The sequence below is a fragment of the Phyllobates terribilis genome, unplaced genomic scaffold (genome assembly GCF_046119375.1).
Source record: "Phyllobates terribilis strain yellow unplaced genomic scaffold, ASM4611937v1 Scaffold_7__3_contigs__length_470593459, whole genome shotgun sequence".
Lineage (NCBI taxonomy): Eukaryota > Metazoa > Chordata > Amphibia > Anura > Dendrobatidae > Phyllobates > Phyllobates terribilis.
In genome coordinates this window covers 81,631,358-81,655,582 of record NW_027362767.1, presented here as the reverse complement: position 1 = coordinate 81,655,582, position 24,225 = coordinate 81,631,358, and the positions used below count along the sequence as shown (strand labels likewise).

At 44.7% G+C, this 24,225-nt stretch overlaps 1 protein-coding gene across 7 annotated transcripts in view; it reads left to right on the top strand.

The window, feature by feature from the left end:
• SIPA1L1 (signal induced proliferation associated 1 like 1) overlaps window positions 1-19,374 on the top strand; it is a 251,854-nt gene extending 232,480 nt beyond the window's left edge. For 6 of the 7 annotated variants that reach the window (XM_073638884.1, XM_073638886.1, XM_073638883.1 and 3 more), the window contains 4 exons: window positions 157-303; window positions 1,127-1,241; window positions 12,396-12,477; window positions 19,058-19,374. In XM_073638884.1, the coding sequence (XP_073494985.1) occupies window positions 157-303; window positions 1,127-1,241; window positions 12,396-12,477; window positions 19,058-19,201 (488 nt within the window). In that variant the 3' untranslated portion in view covers window positions 19,202-19,374. The remainder of the gene's footprint in view (window positions 1-156; window positions 304-1,126; window positions 1,242-12,395; window positions 12,478-19,057) is intronic. The other variant, XM_073638885.1, reaches the window with a different exon arrangement.
• Window positions 19,375-24,225: the final 4,851 nt, after the last annotated feature.

Sequence of the window (24,225 nt, the reverse complement as noted above, 5' to 3'; positions counted from 1 at the left end):
GTAAGTACTGAGAAATATTTTACCAAGTGTTGCACCGTCATGATGTCACACAATTCTGGTCACTTCTTAGTTTTTTAATATTGAAATGAACAAAGGACTATTTTTCTCAGATATGCCAGGATTAAAAAAATAATAATCTTTTCTTGGTACTTCTAGGTGAGTTTTCGGCCTCGGACACCTCCCTCACGGACATCCATGATCAGAGAAGACAGGCCATGCCCGACCCAGGACTTATGCCCCTTCCAGATGCTGCTTCTGATCTAGAATGGTCAAATTTAGTAGATGCTGCCAAGGCCTTTGAGGGTAGGTGCTCCAGAAAAGTCTGATTGTATTTTATTTTTCTTGCAATTCTTGATAAAGTTTCTATGACTTTAGAGGATGTACATTTAGGGGTTGCTTAAACAATTAAGGTCTGTTAAGAAAAGATGATTGGTGTTCTGGTAAAGGTGTCTGTACACTTACTACAGCAGACCACCAAAGCTATAATCCTGTACTCCCCCATACTCATCCACGCTCCATGGCGAGTTAGGAATGCACTTATCTCCTGTAAGAAGAAAGCCTTAAGCTTTTTGAAATCAAATGCTTTCCTCCCCATATAGCTTCATGTTCATTAGATTGTAGGCAAGTCCCAATGAAAAATCAGCAAATTTGACCACCTTTGGTGTATATCTACCGTAAGGCCAGGGCCATACGACTACTCGGGCGTGAGAATACAGTGTAACGAGGAAAGAAGAAAGAACAGCAGTTTTAGGGTATGTTCACATGGGGCGTTTTTTTATGGTGTGTTTTTCTCTGATGCAGAAACACTGTTTTACAGTACCAGGATATATGAATGAGAATTTAAAAAATTTCTCATTCACGCTGCATTTTTTTTCCATCTGCTGGGTGTTTTTCTAAATCTGCAGCATGTCAACTCTGAGCGTTTTTCACCTATTCAAATGAATGGGGAAAAAAAGGGCCAGTAAAACACATTTATTGTACAAGGGGTTTTTCCTGCCACCAGTCTGAGTTTTTGCAGCACCAAAAACGCAATGTGTGAACATACCCTTAGACTGCATTATGTATTTGAGAATTAGAATTTTTCTGTAAATCGTGCTGCTGAATTTTATTTCTGTGTTTTCATTAGATCAAAGAGCTTCCTTCTTTACCTCTCCAGATGATGAACACAGACCGGGGAGCTCCGCTTCGATGGGTGAACAGTTAGAGGGCCAGTCTCCCTCTCAGTCTAGCACTTACTTTGGGTAAGACTTCCAAACATTGCATGTTTCCTTCTCAGTACATCAGCCCTTAGAGGGAACCTGTCTAATTGGATAACACTATTAACGTAGACAGTGGCGTACGGCCAATGGCGGCAGGCCACGCCACTGGAAGGGGGCCCGTGAGCCGGGAGGGCCCCAAACAGCGTGGGAACCAGGAGGATAGGTGAGTATTGGGGGGGAGGGAGGTTGCGGCGGCGGAGAAGTGGGTTGCGGCGGTGGAGGAGCGAGCACACGCGGCAGCCGCTGCTGCAGCTACCGCGTGTGCCCTCTGCTAAAGGGACATGAATATTCCCTCTTCTCTACTCCCATGGGCATGGAGAAGAGGGAATATTCATTCTCTTAAGTAGCGGCCAAGGAGGAGCGCTGAGTCGCGGCTCCTGCTGTCAGTGCCCGCTACTAAAGAGAATGCATATTCACGCTTCTCCACGCCCATAGTCTCGGCATGGAGAAGTGTGAATGTGCCGGCAGCAGCAGCTCACCTCGGCTTCTGAGAGTGCTTGCTGCTCAGATGCCGACATGAACTGCTGCAGACAGGACTCAGCGCTGGAGCAGAGGTGAGGAAGGAAGGTGAGTATAAGTGTTTATTATTTTATGTGTGCAGTGATTGGGGCCATACATAGTAGGATTGGGGAATGAGGAGGCCACACATAACAGGATTGGGGGGGGTGATTGGGGAGGCCACACATAACAGGATTGGGGGGGGTGATTGGGGAGGCCACACATAACAGGATTGGGGGGGGTGATTGGGGAGGCCACACATACCAGGATTGGGGGGGTGATTGGGGAGGCCACACATACCAGGATTGGGGGGAGGATTGGGGAGGCCTCACATACCAGGATTGGGGGGGGGGGGATTGGGGAGGCCACACATACCAGGATTGGGGGGGCCACACATACCAGGATTGGGGTACTGGGAAGGCTACACATAGCAGGATTGGGGGAGATGGGGGGGGGGCATTATACTATATGGGGGCTGCATTTTACCCTATGGGGTGTGTAATATACTGTATGGAGGACTATGGGGAGTGCATTATATTCTATGGAGGACTGGGAAGTTCATTATACTATATGGAGGATTATGGGGGGCGCATTATACTATATGGAGGATTATTGGTGGTGTATTATACTCTATGGAAGGCTGTGGAGCCATTATACTGTATGAAAACAATTATACAGTGTGAAGGATTGTGTGGGGTCCATTATACTGTTTGGAGGGCTCGTGCGGGCCATTATACTGTATGTAGGCACATTATAGTGTATGGAAAGCTTTGGGGGTCACAGTTGGAGGATCATACTGTGTTGGGGTCACCATACTTTGCCTTGGGAGTTGAAGTTGGGTACAATAGGGTCATTATACTGTGCATGTGGAGGCTAATGTGGAGGAATGCACCATGGGGGTATCATACTGTGTTTAGGGTGCACTTTTGTTGGCATCACACTTTATGGGGCATTGAAGGAGGAATCTAGGACTTCAGCAGGAGAAAAATTACTGTGTAAAGGCTGTAAAGTTGTGAGATTTGCTGTTCTGTGACACAGACAAATATTTATTTACTTATGTGTGTGGGGGGGGGGCGGCAATTAGAACTTCTGCTATGGGGCCCCATGATTCCTATGTACGCCCCTGCTTGTAGATACAGCAGGGGAGGGGAACCTGTTTTCTATTAAGGGCCATTTGGATATTTATACCATCCTTCAAGGGCTTCACAAAATTATCAACTTAAAAATGATCAGGCTATATTTTGTCAAACATTTTATTAACTTCCCCCTAATGTGACGGCTGGAGCTGCTTCTCTTTGGTGCTGCTGAGATGTTAGGTAGTATGGAGGATGCTGTTGCTACTCGTAACTGCTTTTCCAGATTTGCATTGGTCTGGAGCGCAGGCAACTCTTTGCGATAAGTTTTGTAAAGAACTTGCAGCAGTAATTCATACCGAACACAGATGTATATTACATGCAGGTCTCCTCACAGTGGGAAATCCATTATTGCTTATGTAACATAGAACTCAAGCAGTGGGAAATGTGCAGTTTATACATCACGTAGGAGACACTGAGACTGCTGTTTATACATCACATAATAGGAGACAGACTACTGTATATACATCACACAGGAGACATCAAGACTGCTGTGTATACATCACATAGTGCTGGATATACAGTGGGTACGGAAAGTATTCAGACCCCTTTAAATTTTTCACTCTGATTCATTGCAGCCATTTGGTAAATTCTACAAAGTTCATTTTTTTCTCATTAAAGTACACTCTGCACCCCATCTTGACTGAAAAAAAAACAGAAATTTAGAAATTTTTGCAAGTTTATTAAAAAGGAAAAACTGAAATATCACATGGTCATAAGTATTCAGACCCTTTGCTCAGACATTTATATTTAAGTCACATGCTGTCCATTTCCTTGTGTTCCTCCTTGAGATGGTTCTACTCCTTCATTGGAGTCCAGCTGTGTTTAATTAAACTGACAGGACTTGATTTGGAAAGGCACACACCTGTCTATATAAGACCTCACAGCTCACAGTGCATGTCAGACCAAATGAGAATCATGAGCTCAAAGGAACTGCCCAAAGAGCTCAGAGACAGAATTGTGGCAAGGCACAGATCTGGCCAAGGTTACAAAAGAATTTCTGCAGTACTCAAGGTTCCTAAGAGCAAAGTGGCCTCCATAATCCTTAAATGGAAGAAGTTTGGGACCACCAGAAGTCTTCCTAGGCCTGGCCGTCCAGCCAAACTGAGCAATCGTGGGAGAAGAGCCTTGAGGAGAGAGGTAAAGTAGAACCCAAAGATCACTGTGGCTGAGCTCCAGAGATGCAGTAGAGAGATGGGAGAAGGTTCCACAAAGTCAACTATCACTGCAGCCCTCCACCAGTCGGGCCTTTATGGCACAGTGGCCCGACAGAAGCCTCTTCTCAGTGCAAGACATATGAAAGCCTGCATAGAGTATGCTCAAAAACACATGAAGAACTCCCAGACTATGAGAAATAAGATTCTCTGGTCTGATGAGACGAAGATAGAACTTTTTGGTGATAATTCTAAATGGTATGTGTGGAGAAAACCAGGCACTACTCATCACCTGCCAAATACGATCCCAACAGTGAAACATGGTGGTGGCAGCATCATGCTATGGGGGTATTTTTCAGCTGCAGGGACAGGACGACTGGTTGCAATTGAAGGAAACATGAATGCGGCCAAGTGCAGAGATATCCTGGTTGAAAACCTCTTCCAGAGTGCTCTGGACCTCAGACTTGGCCGAAGGTTCACCTTCCAACAAGACAATGACCCTAAGCATACAGCTAAAATAAAGGAGTGGCTTCAGAACAACTCTGTGACCATTCTTGACTGGCCCAGCCAGAGTCCTGACCTAAACCCAATTGAGCATCTCTGGAGAGACCTGAAAATGGCTGTCCACCAACGTTCACCATCCAACCTGACGGAACTGGAGAGGATGTACAAGGAAGAATGGCAAAGGATCCCCAAATCCAGGTGTGAAAAACTTGTTGCATCATTCCCAAGAAGACTCATGGCTGTACTAGCTCAAAAGGGTGCTTCTACTCAATACTGAGCAAAGGGTCTGAATACTTATGACCATGTGATATTTCAGTTTTTCTTTTTTAATAAATTTGTAAAAATTTCTACATTTATGTTTTTTTCAGTAAAGATGGGGTGCAGAGTGTACTTTAATGAGAAAAAAATGAACTTTTTTGAATCTACCAAATGGCTGCAATGAAACAAAGAGTGAAAAATCTAAAGGGATCTGAATACTTTCCGTACCCACTGTATATCACATAGACACAGACTGCTGTGTATACATCAAAGGACAAACCAATACTGCTGTGTATACATCACATAGATACAGAGACTGCTGTGTATACATCACATAAGATACACTGGGGCTGGAGTATAGACATCACAGGAGACATGGAGCTGTGTCATATACATCGCAAAAGACATGCGGCTGCGGCATAGACATCACGGGAGGCTTGGGGTTGCGGTATAGATGTCACAGGAGACATGGGGCTGCAATGTAAACGTCACAGGAGATGCTGTGGTATAGATATCACAGGAGACGCTGGGGCTGCAGTCTTCATCTGTAGGACGGGAGCGCATAGCTCGCTAACTCTGCCCACAGAGCACATCCTGACGCTGTCACTGGCCAGCGTCGGTATGTAATCTTTCACTGCACGCAGTGCAGCATTCAGTAATGAAGGCTGCGTGTGCATGCTCATAGAGCAAGAAGAAAGTAAAGAGCCAGCACAAAACACAGTTGCTGACCCGAGCACTGCGGTTCCCTGGAATCTGCCTGGGGCCTGGAGAAAAGAGGGCCTGAGGTTCACCACCCTTGAGATATAGGGTTAATCTGCAGGTTAATCATGTTAGGAAGGTGCTCGGCCACTAAAACTGCGGCACCTGGGAGAACATGAACTTTATTTCTCCCAGGAGCCGCCAGCTTTCAGTCATGCAGGCGTTCAGCAGCTGCAAGCATCTATCGGCACTGACTGACAGCCAATTCTGAGTGCATCTACACAGAGCTGGCTGTCAGTCAGTGTCGGGGTGTACTTACAGCCGCCACTCCCAGTATAGTGAGCAAGAGCGATGAAGCTGCAGCGGCATGACTGAAAGCTGGCGACTCCCAGGAGAATAAAAGGTTATTTTCTCCCGGGTGCCGCAATTTTAGTACAGCAGCCGGGGACCTTTATAATGCTATATCTGCAAGTTAATAGCGCTATGGGACATGAGAGGTTCCCTTTAAGTAATTTTCCTATGGATGTTTTAAAACCTCTATAGAAGGAATACACAACCTTTCTTTGGTCCAGGGTTTACATCAGATTGACCCAATTCCAAGGGCCTCAGTAAGACTTAAAGGGAACTTGTCGCTAAATTCATGCTGCTGAACTACGGGCAGCATGAATCAGATCCTGACTGCTCGACTGCAGCGGTGTATGTTTTACTCTGAAATGCTGCACACAAGGGAGAGACCGGTCAATCAGCTGGGGAATGAAGAAGCCAGACTAGTCGTGTTTCTCACTATGGTTCCTATCTGGCCTTTCAAACTATGTGAACACATTTTAGAGACAGACGTACCTGATGCTGTTGTTTGGACAGCATGCATCTAGTGACAGGTTCCATTTAAAGTTGTATTACCATCTGATGCATGTATAGCATATCAAAAGTATATGCCAGAAATGTTTTATAAGTGACAATTCCACTTCTAGGACCACATAGTTCAGAAGCCCCCTATTCTGCCACTAAAAATTCTGCAGGGCTTGGCAAGGAGGAAAAGTCCACTCCACAGATTTAATAGAATTTAAGAGGCCTATGTCTAAATTTGTTGGGTTGTTTTTTTTTTGTTACTCCAATGCACATTGGACTAATAAAATTCCCACCTTAGTGTTTCCATTCTTTTTAATATACAGTACAGACCAAAAGTTTGGACACACCTTCTCATTTAAAGATTTTTCTGTATTTTCATGACACTGAAAATTGTACATTCACACTGAAGGCATCAAAACTATGAATTAACACATGTGGAATTATATACCTAACAAAAAAGTGTAAAACAACTGAAAATATGTCTTATATTCTAGGTTCTTCAAAGTAGCCACCTTTTGCTTTGATGACTGCTTTGCACACTCTTGGCATTCTCTTCATGAGCTTCAAGAGGTAGTCACCGGAAATGGTTTTCACTTCACAGGTGTGCCCTGTCAGGTTTAACAAGTGGGATTTCTTGCCTTATAAATGGGGTTCGGACCATCAGTTGTGTTGTGCAGAAGTCTGGTGGATACACAGCTGATAGTCCTACTGAATAGACTGTTAGAATTTGTATTATGGCAAGAAAAAAACAGCTAAGTAAAGAAAAACGAGTGGCCATCATTACTTTAAGAAATGAAGGTCAGTCAGTCCGAAAAATTGGGCAAACTTTGAAAGTGTCCCCAAGTGCAGTTGCAAAAACCATCAAGCGCTACAAAGAAACTCTCACATGAGGACCGCCCCAGGAAAGGAAGACCAAGAGTCGCCTCTGCTTCTGAGGATAAGTTTATCCGAGTCACCAGCCTCAGAAATCGCAGGTTAACAGCAGCTCAGATTAGAGACCAGGTCAATGCCACAGAGTTCTAGCAGCAGACACATCTCTTCAACAACTGTTAAGAGGAGACTTTGTGCAGCAGGCCTTCATGGTAAAATAGCTGCTAGGAAACCACTGCTAAGGACAGGCAACAAGCAGAAGAGACTTGTTTGGGCTAAAGAACACAAGGAATGGACATTAGACCAGTGGAAATCTGTGCTTTGGTCTGATAACTCCAAATTTGAGATCTTTGGTTCCAACCACCGTGTCTTTGTGCGACGCAGAAAAGGTGAACGTATGGACTCTACATGCCTGGTTCCCACCGTGAAGCATGGAGGAGGAGGTGTGATGGTGCTTTGGTGGTGACACTGTTGGGGATATATTCAAAATTGAAGGCATACTGAACCAGCATGGCTACCACAGCATCTTGCAGCGGCATGCTATTCCATCCGGTTTGCGTTTAGTTGGACCATCATTTATTTTTCAACAGGACAATGACCCCAAACTCACCTCCAGGCTGTGTAAGGGCTATTTGACCAAGAAGGAGAGTGATGGGGTGCAACGCCAGATGACCTGGCCTCCACAGTCACCAGACCTGAACCCAATCGAGATGGTTTGGGGTGAGCTGGACCGCAGAGTGAAGGCAATAGGGCCAACATCTCTGGGAACTCCTTCAAGATTGTTGGAAGACCATTTCCGGTGACTACCTCTTGAAGCTCATCAAGAGAATGCCAAGAGTGTGCAAAGCAGTCATCAAAGCAAAAGGTGGCTACTTTGAAGAACCTAGAATATAAGGCTGTGTGCCCACAATGCGTTTTTTAAGCGTTTCCGCTGCGGCAAAAACGCTGCAGAAACACTTAAAAAACGCTTGGTAGAAGGTCTGCCATGTTCCCCAATGATAATCCGCATGTGCTCTGCACATGCTGCGGAAATTTCCGCTGTGGATTATCATTGCGGAAAAAAAACGCAGCACTACCAATTATTTTGCGGAAGTGCTGCGTATTCGCCGCCATTCACTTGCATTAGATCGCATGGATTACGCATCACTGTATATGTAGATGCGCATTCCACGCATTCTGATGTGTGGATGGTACCCGGGTCTAGAGAAGAGGAGACTCTCCTCCAGACCCGGGTACCATAGAAACTGTGAAAAAAAGAATAAAATAAATATATACTTACCTTCTGGCGGCCCGCGGTGCGCTCCTCCTCGCATGCCGGCAGTTCGCGATGGACTGAAGGACCTGCGCTGACGTCAGTCATGTGACGGGTCACGCGACGCTGACGTCGGCTGGTCCTTCAGTGTACCGCTGCCGGCAAGGGAGAACGGAGCGAAGCAAGACACCGGGGGACCATCAGAGGGTAAGTATATATTTGTTTTGTTTTTTTTTTACCATTCTCTCGGGTCACACTATATAAATCCATGCCGTTTGCATGGATTTATATAGTGTGACCAAGTTGACAAGCACTTTCCAAGTGATGCTAAAATCGCTTGAAATGCAAGTGAAGAACGCTTCACTTCCGCATGTCCCTGGCCGGAAAATGCATGTGTTTTTTTCTGCCAGGGAGATGCCGAAACTCTCAGGAAAAAATCTTAGGCTATGTGCCCACGATGCAGAAATGCTTAAGACATATTTTCAGTTGTTTCACACTTTTTTGTTAAGTATATAATTCCACATGTGTTAATTCATAGTTTTGATGCCTTCAGTGTGAATGTACAATTTTCATAGTCATGAAAATACAGAAAAATCTTTAAATGAGAAGGTGTGTCCAAACTTTTGGTCTGTACTGTAGCTGTTTGCTTTCATTGAATTGAAATATTTATTTTAATGGCTGAATGCTCAAACAGACCTAACACTTCTCACAGACAAGTGTTTATTACAATGTTTCCAATCTAGAAAATCCTTAAAGAAGTTGCTGGGGGTCATGTGATGCCTGTGAGCGACCAGTGATAGCGCCACTCACAGGCATTATCAGCAACAGAAGGTATTTACAGAAATACTTATACCTACATGCTAAATACATTGGGCAACTTAAAAAAAAAAGTACCGGACAACCCCTTTAATAGCCTGGACTACAGACTGATTTATTTTACCCAGACTGACACACTGTACAAACTCTTAGGCTATGTGCCCACGTTGCATTTATGAAGCAGAAAATTTCTGCTGCATAAATGCAAGTCTTCTCCCGGAAAAACGCATGCGGAATTCCGCACGCGTTTATCGCGCGTTTATCACGCGTTTTCCACATGCGGAATTGCCTTGCGTTTTTTATGCATTGGACAAAGGCAATTCCGCTTGCGGAAACGCAAAATTAAATGACATGCTGCGGATTTTTGAACGCGGCATAAACGCTGCGGAAAAATCCGCAGCATGTGCATAGAACTTGCGGAATCCCATTGGGGACCATGGGGTGCGGATATATGTGGGCACACAGCCTTAAGGTAAGGGTACGTTCACACGACCATATTTTCAGTCTGAGTGCTGTCCGTGAAAAAAAATATATATATATTTATACACTGCTCAAAAAAATAAAGGGAACACACAAATAACACATCCTAGATCTGAATGAATGAAATATTCTCATTGAATACTTTGTTCTGTACAAAGTTGAATGTGCTGACAACAAAATCACACAAAAATCATCAATGGAAATCAAATTTATTAACAAATGGAGGCCTGGATTTGGAGTCACCCCAAAAATTAAAGTAGAAAAACACACTACAGGCTGATCCAACTTTGATGTAATGTCCTTAAAACAAGTCAAAATGAGGCTGAGTATTGTGTGTGGCCTCCACGTGCCTGTATGACCTCCCTACAACGCCTGGGCATGCTCCTGATGAGGTTGCGGATGGTCTTCTGTGGGATCTGCTCCCAGACCTGGACTAAATCACCCGCCAACTCCTGGACAGTCTGTGGTGCAACGTGATGTTGGTGGATGGAGCGAGACATGATGTCCCAGATGTGCTCAATCGGATTCAGGTCTGGGGAACGGGCGGGCCAGTCCATAGCTTCAATGCCTTCATCTTGCAGGAACTGCTGACACACCCCAGCCACATGAGGTCTGGCATTGTCCTGCATTAGGAGGAACCCAGGGCCAACCGCACCAGCATATGGTCTCACAAGGGGTCTGAGGATCTCATCTCGGTACCTAATGGCAGTCAGGCTACCTCTGGCAAGCACATGGAGGGCTGTGCGGCCCTCCAAGGAAATGCTCACCCCACACCATTGTGAACCTGCTTTGATCTGTGAAGAGCACAGGGCGCCAGTGGCGACTTTGCCAATCCTGGTGTTCTGTGGCAAATGCCAAGCGTCCTGCACGGTGTTGGACTGTGACCACAACCCCCATCTGTGGACGTCGATCCCTCTTACCACCCTCATGGAGTCAGTTTCTAACCGTTTGTGCAGACACATGCACATTTGTGGCTTGCTGGGGTCATTTTGCAGGGCTCTGGCAGTGCTCCTCCTGTTCCTCCTTGCACAAAGGCGGAGGTAGCTGTCCTGCTGCTGGGTTGTTGCCCTCCTATGCCCCCCTCCACGTCTCCTGGTGTACTGGCCTGTCTCCTGGTAGCGCCTCCAGCCTCGGGACACTACGCTGACAGACACAGCAAACCTTCTTGCCACAGATCGCATTGATGTGCCATCCTGGATGAGCTACACTACCTGAGCAACTTCTGTGGGTTGTAGAGTCCGTCTCATGCTACCATGAGTGTGAAACCACAACCAACATTCAAAAGTGACCAAAACATCAGCCAGAAAGCATTGGTACTGAGATGTGGTCTGTGGTCCCCACCTGCAGAACCACTCCTTTATTGAGGGTGTCTTGATAATTGCCAATAATTTCCATCTATTGTCTATTCCATTTGCACAACAGCATGTGAAATTGATTGTCAATCAGTATTGCTTCCTAAGTGGACAGTTTGATTTCACAGAAGTTTGATTTACTTGGAGTTATATTCTGTTGTTTAAGTGTTCCCTTTATTTTTTTGAGCAGTGTATATCAGCACTGGAGCAGGGCTGTTCAACTGATCCTTTTTTATTTTCATGGATCGAATGTCCTCATGAAAAAAAAAATCGCATCCCAGCATCTGATTTTTACATATACATTGCAATTCTTAAAAGGTGTGTTCCTGTACTTTTAATATTGATGGCCTATCCTTAGAATAGGTCATCAATATCAGATCGGTGGGGGTGCGACTTCCTGCTGCAGCGGGGTACTATACATCCGCACCTATTTGCCTAGGGAAGGATTTGCAGTGTCCCACTGCACACGTTCACTAGCATCTCTCTGTACTGTAGCGATTACCTCCCTTGACCAAAGGAGTATGATTTGCTAATTTAAGGTATTTTGGAATTTATTTATAATATTTTCTTTTTTTCATGTTCCCGGAGAGCCCCCCTTTTAAATTTCTGATTCGTTAAAATATAAATTTACTTCCTCTATAACAAAAAAAAACCGTAGCATTGAAACAAACCCCTTTCTAGGTTAATTTTGCACACCATGTTAAAGGGATTATCCAGGACTAAATTATTATTTTTTTTTTTTTTTTTTTTTACTGTGAACCAAAAAAATCAACAGGCAGGTAGTTGCTAACTAGTTAGTAACTATCTGCCTGTTCTATCCAGTTTCACTCCTGCGATTCGCCTGATCCACGTCAACAGATTAGTTCTTCTTCTTTCGACTGCTCTGTCGACGGCGCATGACTGTCAAAGTCTTCCTGATTGACTGCTGACTCCCAGCAGTTATGTAGCTGGGAGCCAGCTGTCAATCAGTGGGGGAACGGCTCTCAGTCAGCATGACGTCTGCTATAACGCCTGATCAACAGAGCAGAGCGGAAGAGAAGCTGCTGCTCTATCGATGTAACGTCAGCAGAAGGCGCAGAATCGCCGGTAATAGGGGGGTTAGTAACCGTTCTGTGCCGCCAGATATTTGTGCTGAGCAGAACAGGCAGGTAGTTAGCAACTACCTGCCTGTAAGTTTTTATGCCCACAGTAAAAAAAAATAATAATAATGATACAGCCCTGAATAACCTCTTTAAATAACCAATTACTTATCAGATCTGTCTTTATTACAGGAAAGAGTCTCCCACCTCACTGGCTTCGAAGGTTGAGCAGTTGGAGGGCATGCTGAAAATGCTGCAGTATGACTTGAAAAAGGTACGACAGTATAGAAAAGCATACTATCTTTGTGGACATAGTCAAGAAAGACTTCATGCTCGAGTATATTCCACCTCTGTAATGGAGCTAGTAGCAAAAACAATATAGAAAAGTCAGGAACCAAGGGCTTGTGAAAGGCTCATCTACTTCTCCTTGTAGGATCGGATTCTCTTTTTAGGACTGCAAATACAGCCATGTATATAAAGCCTTAAAGGGAATCTGCCACATTCAACTTGCAGTCTGGTCTGCTAACATCATGTCATATAGCAGAAGAGCTCAACAGTTTGATATAAAGGTTTGCTGGAATATATTCGATATTAATTGTATTTTATTCATCAAAATCCCTGCTTCCTCTGTCTGGGTTTGGGAGTCCAGTGGTTGTTGAAGTCAGTGACTGCCGAATTTCTCGGACAGCCTTCCCAGTATAAACTGGCATACAATCGCTGTTTAGGACCGCCCACTTGACTCCTAGAAGCCCAGGATGAGCAGGGCATTTAATAGCTAATCCCTAAAATTGTTAAGTGCTGCGGAATATGTTGGCGCTATAAAAATAAAAATTATTATTATAGCTAACCTACAATTGAGATTGAATTTTTCCAGCAGTCTGGTCAGCTCCTGCTCTGTAACCTGGTGGCCTCCTTTATGTAGCCGCTGCCTCCCTCTTCAAATCCAAAATGAGCACCGCAGTGCCCTGGGGGGCTTAGCCAAAACTCTGAACCACACCTCTTCGGAACACAGCATCTTCAACACTGGTCCAACCTACAGCAGAAAGAGGGGATGGGAGGCATTGTTTAGACTTTTCCACAGTGCTCCCCGCGCCACTTTTGTACAAGAAGAGAAGTGGGTAAACGAAGGCAGCGGCAACATAAAGGAGGGCACCAGATACGGTGACTATATATCACATATCAGAAATGTAACGTCAGATGTGTCTTAAAAGCAAATCTGTCACCTACATAAACCTATATTGTAATTATATTGCTGCTGGGCATCTGCACCAAACCGTATAAAAGAAAGTTAAACCAACATGTTCATAGGTCTTCTGTATGCTAGAGCCCCATGGACCGATATAGGTCAAACCCGTGCTTACTCAGCCCGTCTACTGTATTATCCACAGTACTCATGAGACCGCTGTAGTGCTATAACTCACACAATGTATTACATTTTCCTAAATTCTCAACATTAAAGGTGTTCTCCAGGCTTGGGTCTCAAGTCTACAGTCACTATGTGAATCCTCAAAGTGCGCGCTGCGAGGATTTTCCGGCCATGGTAATGGGTGATCATGTGACCACAAGTACGATTTGCATACTTCTGATCACATTCCAACTAGACTCGTCCGGCCTCATTCAATTCACCTCTATTGAGCAAGTCTGCACATTTCTAGTTGGCACGTGGCTGCATGAATGCAAGTCTCCCACCTGCTCCTGGAGAATCCTGACAGCATACACACTGCGCATTGTAAAGATTCACAAGACTGCTGTCACATACTGACTGCAGACTTTAACCCCAAGCCTGGACAACCCCTTTAATACTGTTCTCTATCATTTTGCCATTCACTGAAAGCAGGCAGAATATTAATAATGAATGTTTATCACTTCATGCAGGCCCATATATAGATTTCTAATCGAACTGAATGTTTTATTTTTTTCTTATTAAAATGTGTTCTAAAGTTCACACATATAACCTAATGTTTGATATTAGGATAATTAAAGTCACATTGCCCCCAATTTATAAGAGTAGTTGCCAGATTTCTGGTATAAAACACTTTGAAAAGTTGCAAAACTTTTGCGCAACTCAAAGTTGAGCAAAAATGTTGCAACTTTTGGCCTCTTCTCTCTAGTATCAGGGAGCTACGCCAAAATGGGTAAGGCTAGGAAGAAACCTGAGATGGGGCATGGCAACTTATGATTGGTGTATGAAGTGCCAGTCTTGATGAATCAGACCCATTGTGTTATAATATTTCATACATTACTTTTTCTGGATATTACCATAACAAAGTGAATAAAGCGTTTCCATTAATCACTGCTGATAATGGTACACAGCAGACAAAAAAAAAAGATATCACATATTGGGCATATATACTGTTTATTATCTTACCCATACACACCATGTGATATTATTGGCTAGGGAATGTAATCAGCAAACCTTCCCTCTCCTAGATAAGGGTTAGGGCTCCTCTGGTTTTAATTCTGGTAATTGGAGACCTGCAAATAGTCTGTGTAGGAGGACCCAGAGATTTCTTGAGCGGTTTCTGTGACTGTATCTGATGGTTCCTTGCACAGCAGAGATGGGGATGCTCCCTGGATTGCTTTTGTTTAAGCCTCCGCTACTATGTATTTTTCTCCTCTTCCCTACCCGATATTTATGTTGTATGGGACGAACCTTTAAAGGTCGTTGGACCCTTATTTGATTTAGCGCAGTTTTATTACCAAGCCGTAATTTGTATCCGAGTCTGCTTCATGTCTGTTAAAGTGATGAGTCAATCTGGAGCGGGTGCTTTTTTTTTTGTAAAAAGGCATATACCTAAAAAGAGATGCTATCTCTAAATTTGACAAGGTATGGGGTCTATGGATTGATGGATCTGGTTTGACATCTAGGGAACTGAGATTTCGCCTCGGCTTTCTTTGAGTTACGTTTATATGATGCCTCAAATTAAACTTCTTTGAAAATTAATAAAAATGTTATTAGCACTTCCACAAGTTATATGTAATTGGATTGACTATTGAACAAATATTTGAACACAGTAACATCTAATTATGCTGGTTTTGTAGAGCCAAGATGTATAAATAACTCATGTTTAAGTGTATGTGCACACGATGCAGAAATGCTCAGGATTTTTTCCTGAGCGTTTCTGCATCTCTCTGGCAGGAAAAAACGCATGCGGATTGTACATGCGGATTGTACATGCGGTTTCCTGCCAGGGACATGCGGATGTGAAGCGTTCTTCACTTTCATTTCCGCATGCGGGTTGACAAGCGCTTCCCAAGCGATTTTAGCATCACTTGGAAAGTGCTTGTCAACTTCACACTATATAAATCCGTGCAGCCGGCATGGATTTATATAGTGTGAATGTCAAAAAATAAATATATACTTTACCCTCTGATGGCCCCCGGTGTCCTGCTTCATCGGTCCCGGCTGCCGGCAGTGAAGACTTTAGGACCTTCCGACGTCAGCGTCACGTGACCCGTCACATGACTCTGACGTCAGCGAAGGTCCTTCTTCATTCAACCCCGAAGTGCCGGGAACCAAGCAGGAGCGCTGCGCGGGCCGTCAGAAGGTGAGAATATATATATTTTTTATTTTATTCTTTTTTTTTTTAATGGTACCTGGGTCTGGATGAGAGTCCTCTCCTCCACACCCGGGTACCATCCGCACATTAGACCGCATGAAAAGCGCATCAAACATATACAGTGATGCGGATTCCATGCGGTCTAATGCAAGTCAATGGCGGCAAAAGAGCAGCGTTTCCGCAAAATTAAATGACATGCTGCGGATTTTTGACCGCAGCGTTTACACTGCGGAAAAATCCGCATCATGGGCACAGCACATGCGGATTTCAATTGGGGAACATTGCTGCCCTTCTACCATGCGTTTTTAATGCGTTCCGCGGCGTTTACGCAACTGCAAAAACGCCGCGGAAACGCATGAAAAACGCATCTTGTGAACTCGGCCTAATGCTTCCTAAGGTTAGGGGGTGGAGAACTGTTTCTCCAACGTTTGTTTGTTTTTTGTTTTTTTTTACCTTTTGTGAAAATCTTTCTAAAAATTAAAATAACAAAAACATTTGATTTAAAAAATATATATATATTCAGTACAGACCAAAAGTTTGGACACACCTCATTTAAAGATTTTTCTGTATTTTCATGACTATGAAAATTGAACATTCACACTGAAGGCATCAAAACTATGAATTAACACATGTGGAATTATATACTTAACAAAAAAGTGTGAAACAACTGAAAATATGTCTTATATTCTAGGTTCTTCAAAGTAGCCACCTTTTGCTTTGATGACTGCTTTGCACACTCTTGGCATTCTCTTGATGAGCTTCAAGAGGTAGTCACCGGAAATGGTCTTCCAACAATCTTGAAGGAGTTCCCAGAGATGCTTAGCACTTGTTGGCCCTTTTGCCTTCACTCTGTGGTCCAGCTCACCCCAAACCAACTCGATTGGGTTCAGGTCTGGTGACTGTGGAGGCCAGGTCATCTGGCGTAGCACCCCATCACTCTCCCTCTTGGTCAAATAGCCCTTACACAGCCTGGAGGTGTGTTTGGGGTCATTGTCCTGTTGAAACATAAATGATGGTCCAACTAAACGCAAACCGTATGGAATAGCATGCCGCTGCAAGATGCTGTGGTAGCCATGCTGGTTCAGTATGCCTTCAATTTTGAATAAATCCCCAACAGTGTCACCAGCAAAGCACCCCCACACCATCACACCTCCTCCTCCATGCTTCACGGTGGGAACCAGGCATGTAGAGTCCATCCGTTCACCTTTTCTGCGTTGCACAAAGACACGGTGGCTGGAACCCAAGATCTCAAATTTGGACTCCTCAGACCAAAGCACAGATTTCCACTGGTCTAATGTCCATTCCTTGTGTTCTTTAGCCCAAACAAGTCTCTTCTGCTTGTTGCCTGTCCTTAGCAGTGGTTTCCTAGAAGCTATTTTACCATGAAGGCCGGCTGCACAAAGTCTCCTCTTAACAGTTGTTGTAGAGATGTGTCTGCTGCTAGAACTCTGTGTGGCATTGACCTGGTCTCTAATCTGAGCTGCTGTTAACCTGCAATATCTGAGGCTGGTGACTCGGATAAACTTATCCTCAGAAGCAGAGGTGACTCTTGGTCTTCCTTTCCTGGGGCGGTCCTTATGTGAGCCAGTTTCTTTGTAGCGCTTGATGGTTTTTGCAACTGCACTTGGGGACACTTTCAAAGTTTTCCCAATTTTTCGCACTGACTGACCTTCATTTCTCAAAGTAATGATGGCCACTCGTTTTTCTTTACTTAGCTGCTTTTTTCTTGCCATAATACAAATTCTAAGTAAAGAAAAACGAGTGGCCATCATTACTTTAAGAAATGAAGGTCAGTCAGTCCGAAAAATTGCTACCACAGCATCTTGCAGCGGCATGCTATTCCATCCGGTTTGCATTTAGTTGGACCATCATTTATTTTTCAACAGGACAATGACCCCAAACACACCTCCAGGCTGTGTAAGGGCTATTTGACCAAGAAGGAGAGTGATGGGGTGCTACGCCAGATGATCTGGCCTCCACAGTCACCAGACCTGAACCCAATCGAGATGGTTTGGGGTGAGCTGGACCGCAGAATGAAGGCGAAAGGGCCAACAAGTGCTAAGCATCTCTGGGAACTCCTTCAAGATTGTTGGAAGACCATTTCCAGTGACAACCTCTTGAAGCTCATCAAGAGTGTGCAAAGCAATCATCAAAGCAAAAGGTGGCTACTTAGAAGAACCTAGAATATAAGACATATTTTCAGTTGTTTCACACTTTTTTGTTAAGTATATAATTCCACATGTGTTAGTTCATAGCTTTGATGCCTTCAGTGTGAATATACAATTTTCAAAGTCATGAAAATACAGAAAAAAATTTAAATGAGAAGGTGTGTCCAAACTTTTGGTCTGTACTGTATATATATTCCTGCACTCAGGTCTCACAATGTTAGTCCCTACTAGTGTTGAGCGAGTAGGTTTCATTAACCCTTTAGGCAAGCATGCTCGGGTGCTCGCCGAGTATTTTGGCGTGCTTTGCATTTCTTTTACTGTCACCGTTGCTGCACGTGTCACACTTGCAGCCACGGTGACAGTAAAAGAAATGCCGAGCATGCCAAAATACTCGGCGAGCACCCGAGCGTGCTCGCCGAAAGGGTTAATGAAACCTACTCGCTCAACACTAGTCCCTACTACTCCCTTTGGCAAACTTGGGGCCTAGTTACACTGGCTAATAATCGGGTGATCCTAAGCAGGCTTGTTCTCGATTATTGGCCTATATAAGAAGGCCAGCAATCACTCAATGAATAATCAAAACGCTCATTCATCATGTGAAAACATTTTTAAGCAAGCATTAATGTTCATCCCAGCACATGTCCTGTAGTAACCGTACAAATAGAAAAAACTGACCAGCACCTCTTAGCTAGTGTGAACAGGTGCCAGCTAAAGCAACAGTTATAAGAAAAATATATATCTCTAGGTTTTAGTAACCCTTTTCTGTAATAACCCTACTCTGACCCTTAGGGTTTGTTCACATGCTACGTTATTATAATACTGGCAAATTGAATGAGATTTCTGAAACCTCATGCACACGCTGCTTGTTTTTTCCAGATCCGTAGCATGTCAATTCTTTCAGCGTTTTTCACCCATTCAAATAAATGGGAAATTAACGCAAGTGCAAAACGCGTGCATTTTGTTTGCCAATACTTGAGTAGTTGTAGCAGATTTTTCTGCTACATTTTTCTTTTACAACTTTTAAAAAAGAAATGGCATACAAAAAAAAAAGTTCCTGCCAGACGGGAACTGATTCAAGGCCATATTGCCCAGATTGTTTGCTAATCACCATATGCTTTTGTTGTAGGAAAAGGAAGATAAAGCAAATCTTCAAGCCGAAGTGCAACTCTTACGAGAAGACAACCTACGCTTGCAGGAAGAATCCCAGAATGCAACTGCAAAGTTGAAGAAGTTCACGGAATGGGTGTTTAACACCATAGACATGAGCTAATGGACAATGCAGACTGTACAGATCCGAACTTCTTGTGTCCTGTCGAGTGTGTACCGTAGACCTTTAGCTTTAACTGCACCCGGATTCGAGTGTACATAGAAAGGAGCCGCAGCGTTTCACAACTCCCTACTTTTTATCCTGCCTTGCATGTATTAAGCAAAGTATCACTTCTGCACACTGCCTCTGTTCTGAGAATTATACAACATGAGAAACGTATTAGCTGAAATGTGAATGTTTCAGAAGTAAAAATTGTATAGTTTTAAACGCAAAAAAAAAATAATTATATGCCAAACCTGGTTGCTTCTCGGGCAATAATCCACAAGCAGAAAAAAAAACATAAAATGACTATTCCTTATGATTATAAATGGGTTGAAATAATTTTCTCATGCAAATCTGTATAAGAAAAACAAACTAAAGCCATCTAAGTAAAGTAATATACTGTTCAATGATGTGCGGTGTATGTTTTTCAGCGAGCAGTTGAAGATTGGTTGTGTTTTTATTGTAGTAAAAGACTTTCTTTTTCGATTTTTTTTTTTTACCCCCACTAGTGTAGATAGTTACATGTACCTCAAATTGTTTGTAAAATAGCAATAACCCCCACCCCACTGATTAATTTATAGGTACAGGGTGATTATGCAGAAGTTTTTTTGTTTTGCTACCCTACTGACTAACTTTTCAGCACATGGAAACGACTGTTTGCGGTGGAGCATTAGTGACCGCTGCATCAGTCTATTGATCTGGCAGCCACTATTGATTATCTGTTAATATACAGGACCATAGATTGTGTCTGTCCCTGGTGGACCCTTCCATAATTGAGCCGTATCATAGTCACCAATATCACAACCTTCATTTTTTGTTTATTTTGGGGGGTATGTAGAAGCACACATCACAGCGCACAATGATATATATTCCTTCTAGTGTGAAAAGTCCCCGCTGCCTCTATCAGACTGTACAAATATTGAACAGTGATCATTTGGGCTATTTATTCCAGCAATATAGGAGGACACCGATACGACTTCAGTCACCTGCACTTTTTACATTCCGCTCTACGTATTGGAAATCTACATAGCCTCAAAATGAACCGTTTCAAATTTGCCTGTAACCTACATTTTTAAACCAAACCCTATATTTGCTACCAGATTCTATCTAGGCAGAGAGATTTATATTTTGTAAGAAAAATGTAATTTGTTCTCTGGAAATATTGTTTCCAATGCTTTTTATTAGTAATTTTTGTGACACTTTATTTCTTTGCAACTATGTGCGTTTTTATTTTTGTTTTGTTTTTTATATTTTAATTATTTGTTTTTAGCTGCTTTAAAAAGGCATGTACAGAAATACTCTATTCACTCACATGGCAAAAAGCTTACAGTTTAGTTATTTACCCTACCAGAGTCGTTTGGTAAGATGTTCTAATGGAGATCAAAAAGTGTTTGAGTGTTTTTTTTTTCATGATTGTATGAAGGAGATTTATATAATAATGCCTGGTATCACTTGTACATTGAATTTTTTTTCCAAGCCTCTCTCAACCATTCTGAAATGTTCGATTTCTCTTCTTCAGAAAGGGAGGTGCTTGAGGCAGGCTATTTATTAGAATTTTTGCAACAAAATTATTGTATCTGAGGTTGTAAAGAAAACTTGTAAAATCCTGAAAATAAACTGGTTTTAAAAAGTTGACTTACTTTTGGTTACTTTTTTTTTTTCAGAGGAAGTAGAAGGCGCAATTTACATCTACATTGTATGCTTACTTAGGAGACTGTCATATTTAAACGGGTTATCCAGAACATAAATGATGTTACCCCATAGACAAAAAAAATAAATAAATTGGCGGATAATTGCTAACTACTTGCCTGTTCTGCCGCGCAACAATCTCTCTTGAATCGGACCGCTCCTGGCAGCAATTCTCCTGCTTCCTGTGACATTGACAGAGCAGTTCCTTCTTTTCTACTCTACTCTGTTGACTGGGCGTCACTGCCAATATCATGTTGATTGACTGTCGGTTCCCCACTGCATCAGTGACAACCCGTCCACACCGCAGAGCAAAGGAAAAGGAACTGCTGTCAATGTGACTTCAGAGAAAGTAGGATAATTGCCAGTATGAGCTGGGATAGATCATCATACGGAAAGCCAGGCATGTAGATGGAGAAAAATTAATGAAGTCCCTGATAACACCCTTTAATGGGAAGAATAGTACAGCAGATAGGACTATCCTGCTGGTCAAAACTACGACAGACTGTAAGGAATGGCTTCTGTCAGTCACTGTTAAGTGACCAATCTAGCACCATGACGAAAAAGAAAAACAAGTAAATACCTGCATGTACTTTTCTAAGTTTAAAGTGTCATTTCAGAATAATCTGTTGTCCGTGTGCAGAAGGACTAAACACTTGTTTCCCTTACCTGCATGACCGCAACCATGCCCTCCTTTTACAATAGGGAACCAGGAACGGATTTCCTCCAGGAAACTGTCAGTAGGATCTGCCCTTCTAAACAGTCTACATTTACATGTAGGTCATAGGAAGCTGATTTAAATGATACCTTGATATATGCAATCCAGTGCCTTATTCCTGAGAAATCCATATTTTTCTTATGTAAATGAGCTGTTAAGATCTATGGACGGACATAGATCTCCCTGAGAATCTGCCTCCAGAGATTATTTTAAATGAAGGAGGCATTACCAGTGTGAGACATGTAATGACTGACAGTCTGCTCTCCTGATCTACATTGCCTCACACTGGTAATACTCTCTATATGTCCATAGATCTTAACAGCTCATTTACATATTAAAAATAAGTGGATTACTCTGGAATGAGACATCGAATCGCAGATATCAAGGTATCACTTTATTCGACTTTCTATTACCTGCATGCCAATATAGACGGCTTAGGAGGGTTGATCCTACTTAGAAATTCACTTTAACGGGAAAAGGAAAGTTTGGTTCACATGGCTCAGGAAACTTTCTGATCCATAGGTTCTCCCTGTCAGGAAAAAACCTTCTGTCTTGTATCTGGAAGTGGAAATGCTACAACTTATGGCATGGAACTTGAAGGGAGACTTAAAGTAGTGGTTTGTCTGGCCCGGTTATTTCTGTCTTCCTCGCAAGCAGGAACACTGTTACCTCTAGGATTTACCTGAGGATTTGGAATGTTGTTCTTTTGTTCTTGGGTCAGTCAGCCTGTGGATGTTCTTAAAGAAGACATTTAACCAATTTTTTAATGTTGAACTGGACACAAGGTAATAATGTCTGCAGAGCAGATATATATATACTAGCTGGTGGCCCGATTCTAACGCATCGGGTATTCTAGAATATGTATGCGGCCGACCGGGCGCGACTAATCAGCGAAGCAGTATTTAAATGTGTGAGGGAGATGACCGGCTAGCACAGGGTGGGCGTGTGCGGGTGAGCGTGGGAGCGTCTGAGGGTGTGCAGGTGAGCGTCTGAGGGTGAGCTTGTGCGGGTGAGCGTCTGAGGGTGTGCAGGTGAGCGTGTGCGAGTTAGCGTCTGAGGGTGAGCGTGGGAGCGTCTGAGGGTGAGCGTGGGAGCGTCTGAGGGTGCGGGTGAGCGTGGGAGCGTCTGAGGGTGCGGGTGAGCGTGGGAGCGTCTGAGGGCGAGCGTGGGAGCGTCTGAGGGTGCGGGTGAGCGTGGGAGCGTCTGAGGGTGAGCTTGTGCGGGTGAGCGTGGGAGCGTGTGCAGGTGAGCGTCTGAGGGTGAGCATCTGAGGGCGAGCGTGTGCAGGTGAGCTTGTGCAGGTGAGCGTGGGAGCGTCTGAGGGTGAGCGTGTGCAGGTGAGCGTCTGACAGGGAGCGTGTGCGGGTGAGCGTGTGCGGGTGAGCGTGGGAGCATCTGAGGGTGAGCATGAGAGGGCGAGCGTGTGCGCGTCTGAGGGTGAGCGGGTGAGAGGGTGAGCGTGGGAGCATCTGAGGGTGAGCGTGGGCGGGTGAGCATGTGCGGGTGAGCGTGGGAGCGTCTGAGGGTGAGCATGTGCGGGTGAGCGTGGGAGCGTCTGAGGGTGAGCATGTGCGGGTGAGCGTGGGAGCGTCTGAGGGTGAGCATGTGCGGGTGAGCGTCTGAGGGTGAGTGTGGGAGCGTGTGCGCGCCTGAGGGTGTGCGGGTGAGCGTGGGAGCGTCAGGGGGTGAGCGTGTGCGGGTGAGCGTCTGAGGGTGAGCGTGTGCAGGTGAGCGTGGGAGCATCTGAGGGTGAGCGTGGGAGCGTGTGCGGGTGAGCGTGGGAGCGTCTGACAGTGAGCGTGGGAGCGTCTGAGGGTGAGGGTGAGCGTGGGAGCGTGTGCGGGTGAGCGTGGGAGAAACGGAGGGTGAGCGTCTGAGGGTGAACATGTGCGGTTGAGCGTGCGCGGGTGAGCGTGGGAGAGTGAGGGTGAGCGTGTGCAGGTGAGCGTCTGAGCATCTGAGGGTGAGCATGTGCAGGTGAGCGTGGGAGCATCTGAGGGTGAGTGTGCGTGGGAGCGTCTGAGGGTGAGCGTGTGCGGGTGAGCGTGGAAGCGTCTGAGGGTAAGCGTGTGCGGGTGAGTGTCTGAGGGTGAGCGTGTGCGGTTGAGCGTCTGAGGGTGAGCGTGGGAGTGTGCGGGTGAGCGCGGGAGCGTCTGAGGGTGAGCGTGTGCAGGTGAGCGTCTGACAGTGAGCGTGGAAGCGTGTGCGGGTGAGCGTGGGAGAATCTGAGGGTGAGCATGTGCGGGTGAGCGTGGGATCGTCTGCTGGTATGCGTCTGAGGGTGAACATGTGCGGGTGAGAGTGGGAGCGTCTGAGGGTGAGCATGTGCGGGTGAGCGTGGGAGCATCTGAGGGTGAGCGAGGGAGCATCTGAGGGTGAGCATGTGCAGGTGAGCGTGGGAGCATCTGAGGGTGAGCATGTGCGTGGGAGCGTCTGAGGGTGAACGTCTGAGGGTGAGCGTGGGAGCGTGTGAGGGTGAGCGTGTGCTGGTGAGCGTCTGAGGGTGAGCGTGGGAGCATCTGAGGGTGAGCATGTGCGGGTGAGCGTGGGAGCGTGTGCGGGTGAGCGTGTGCGGGTGAGC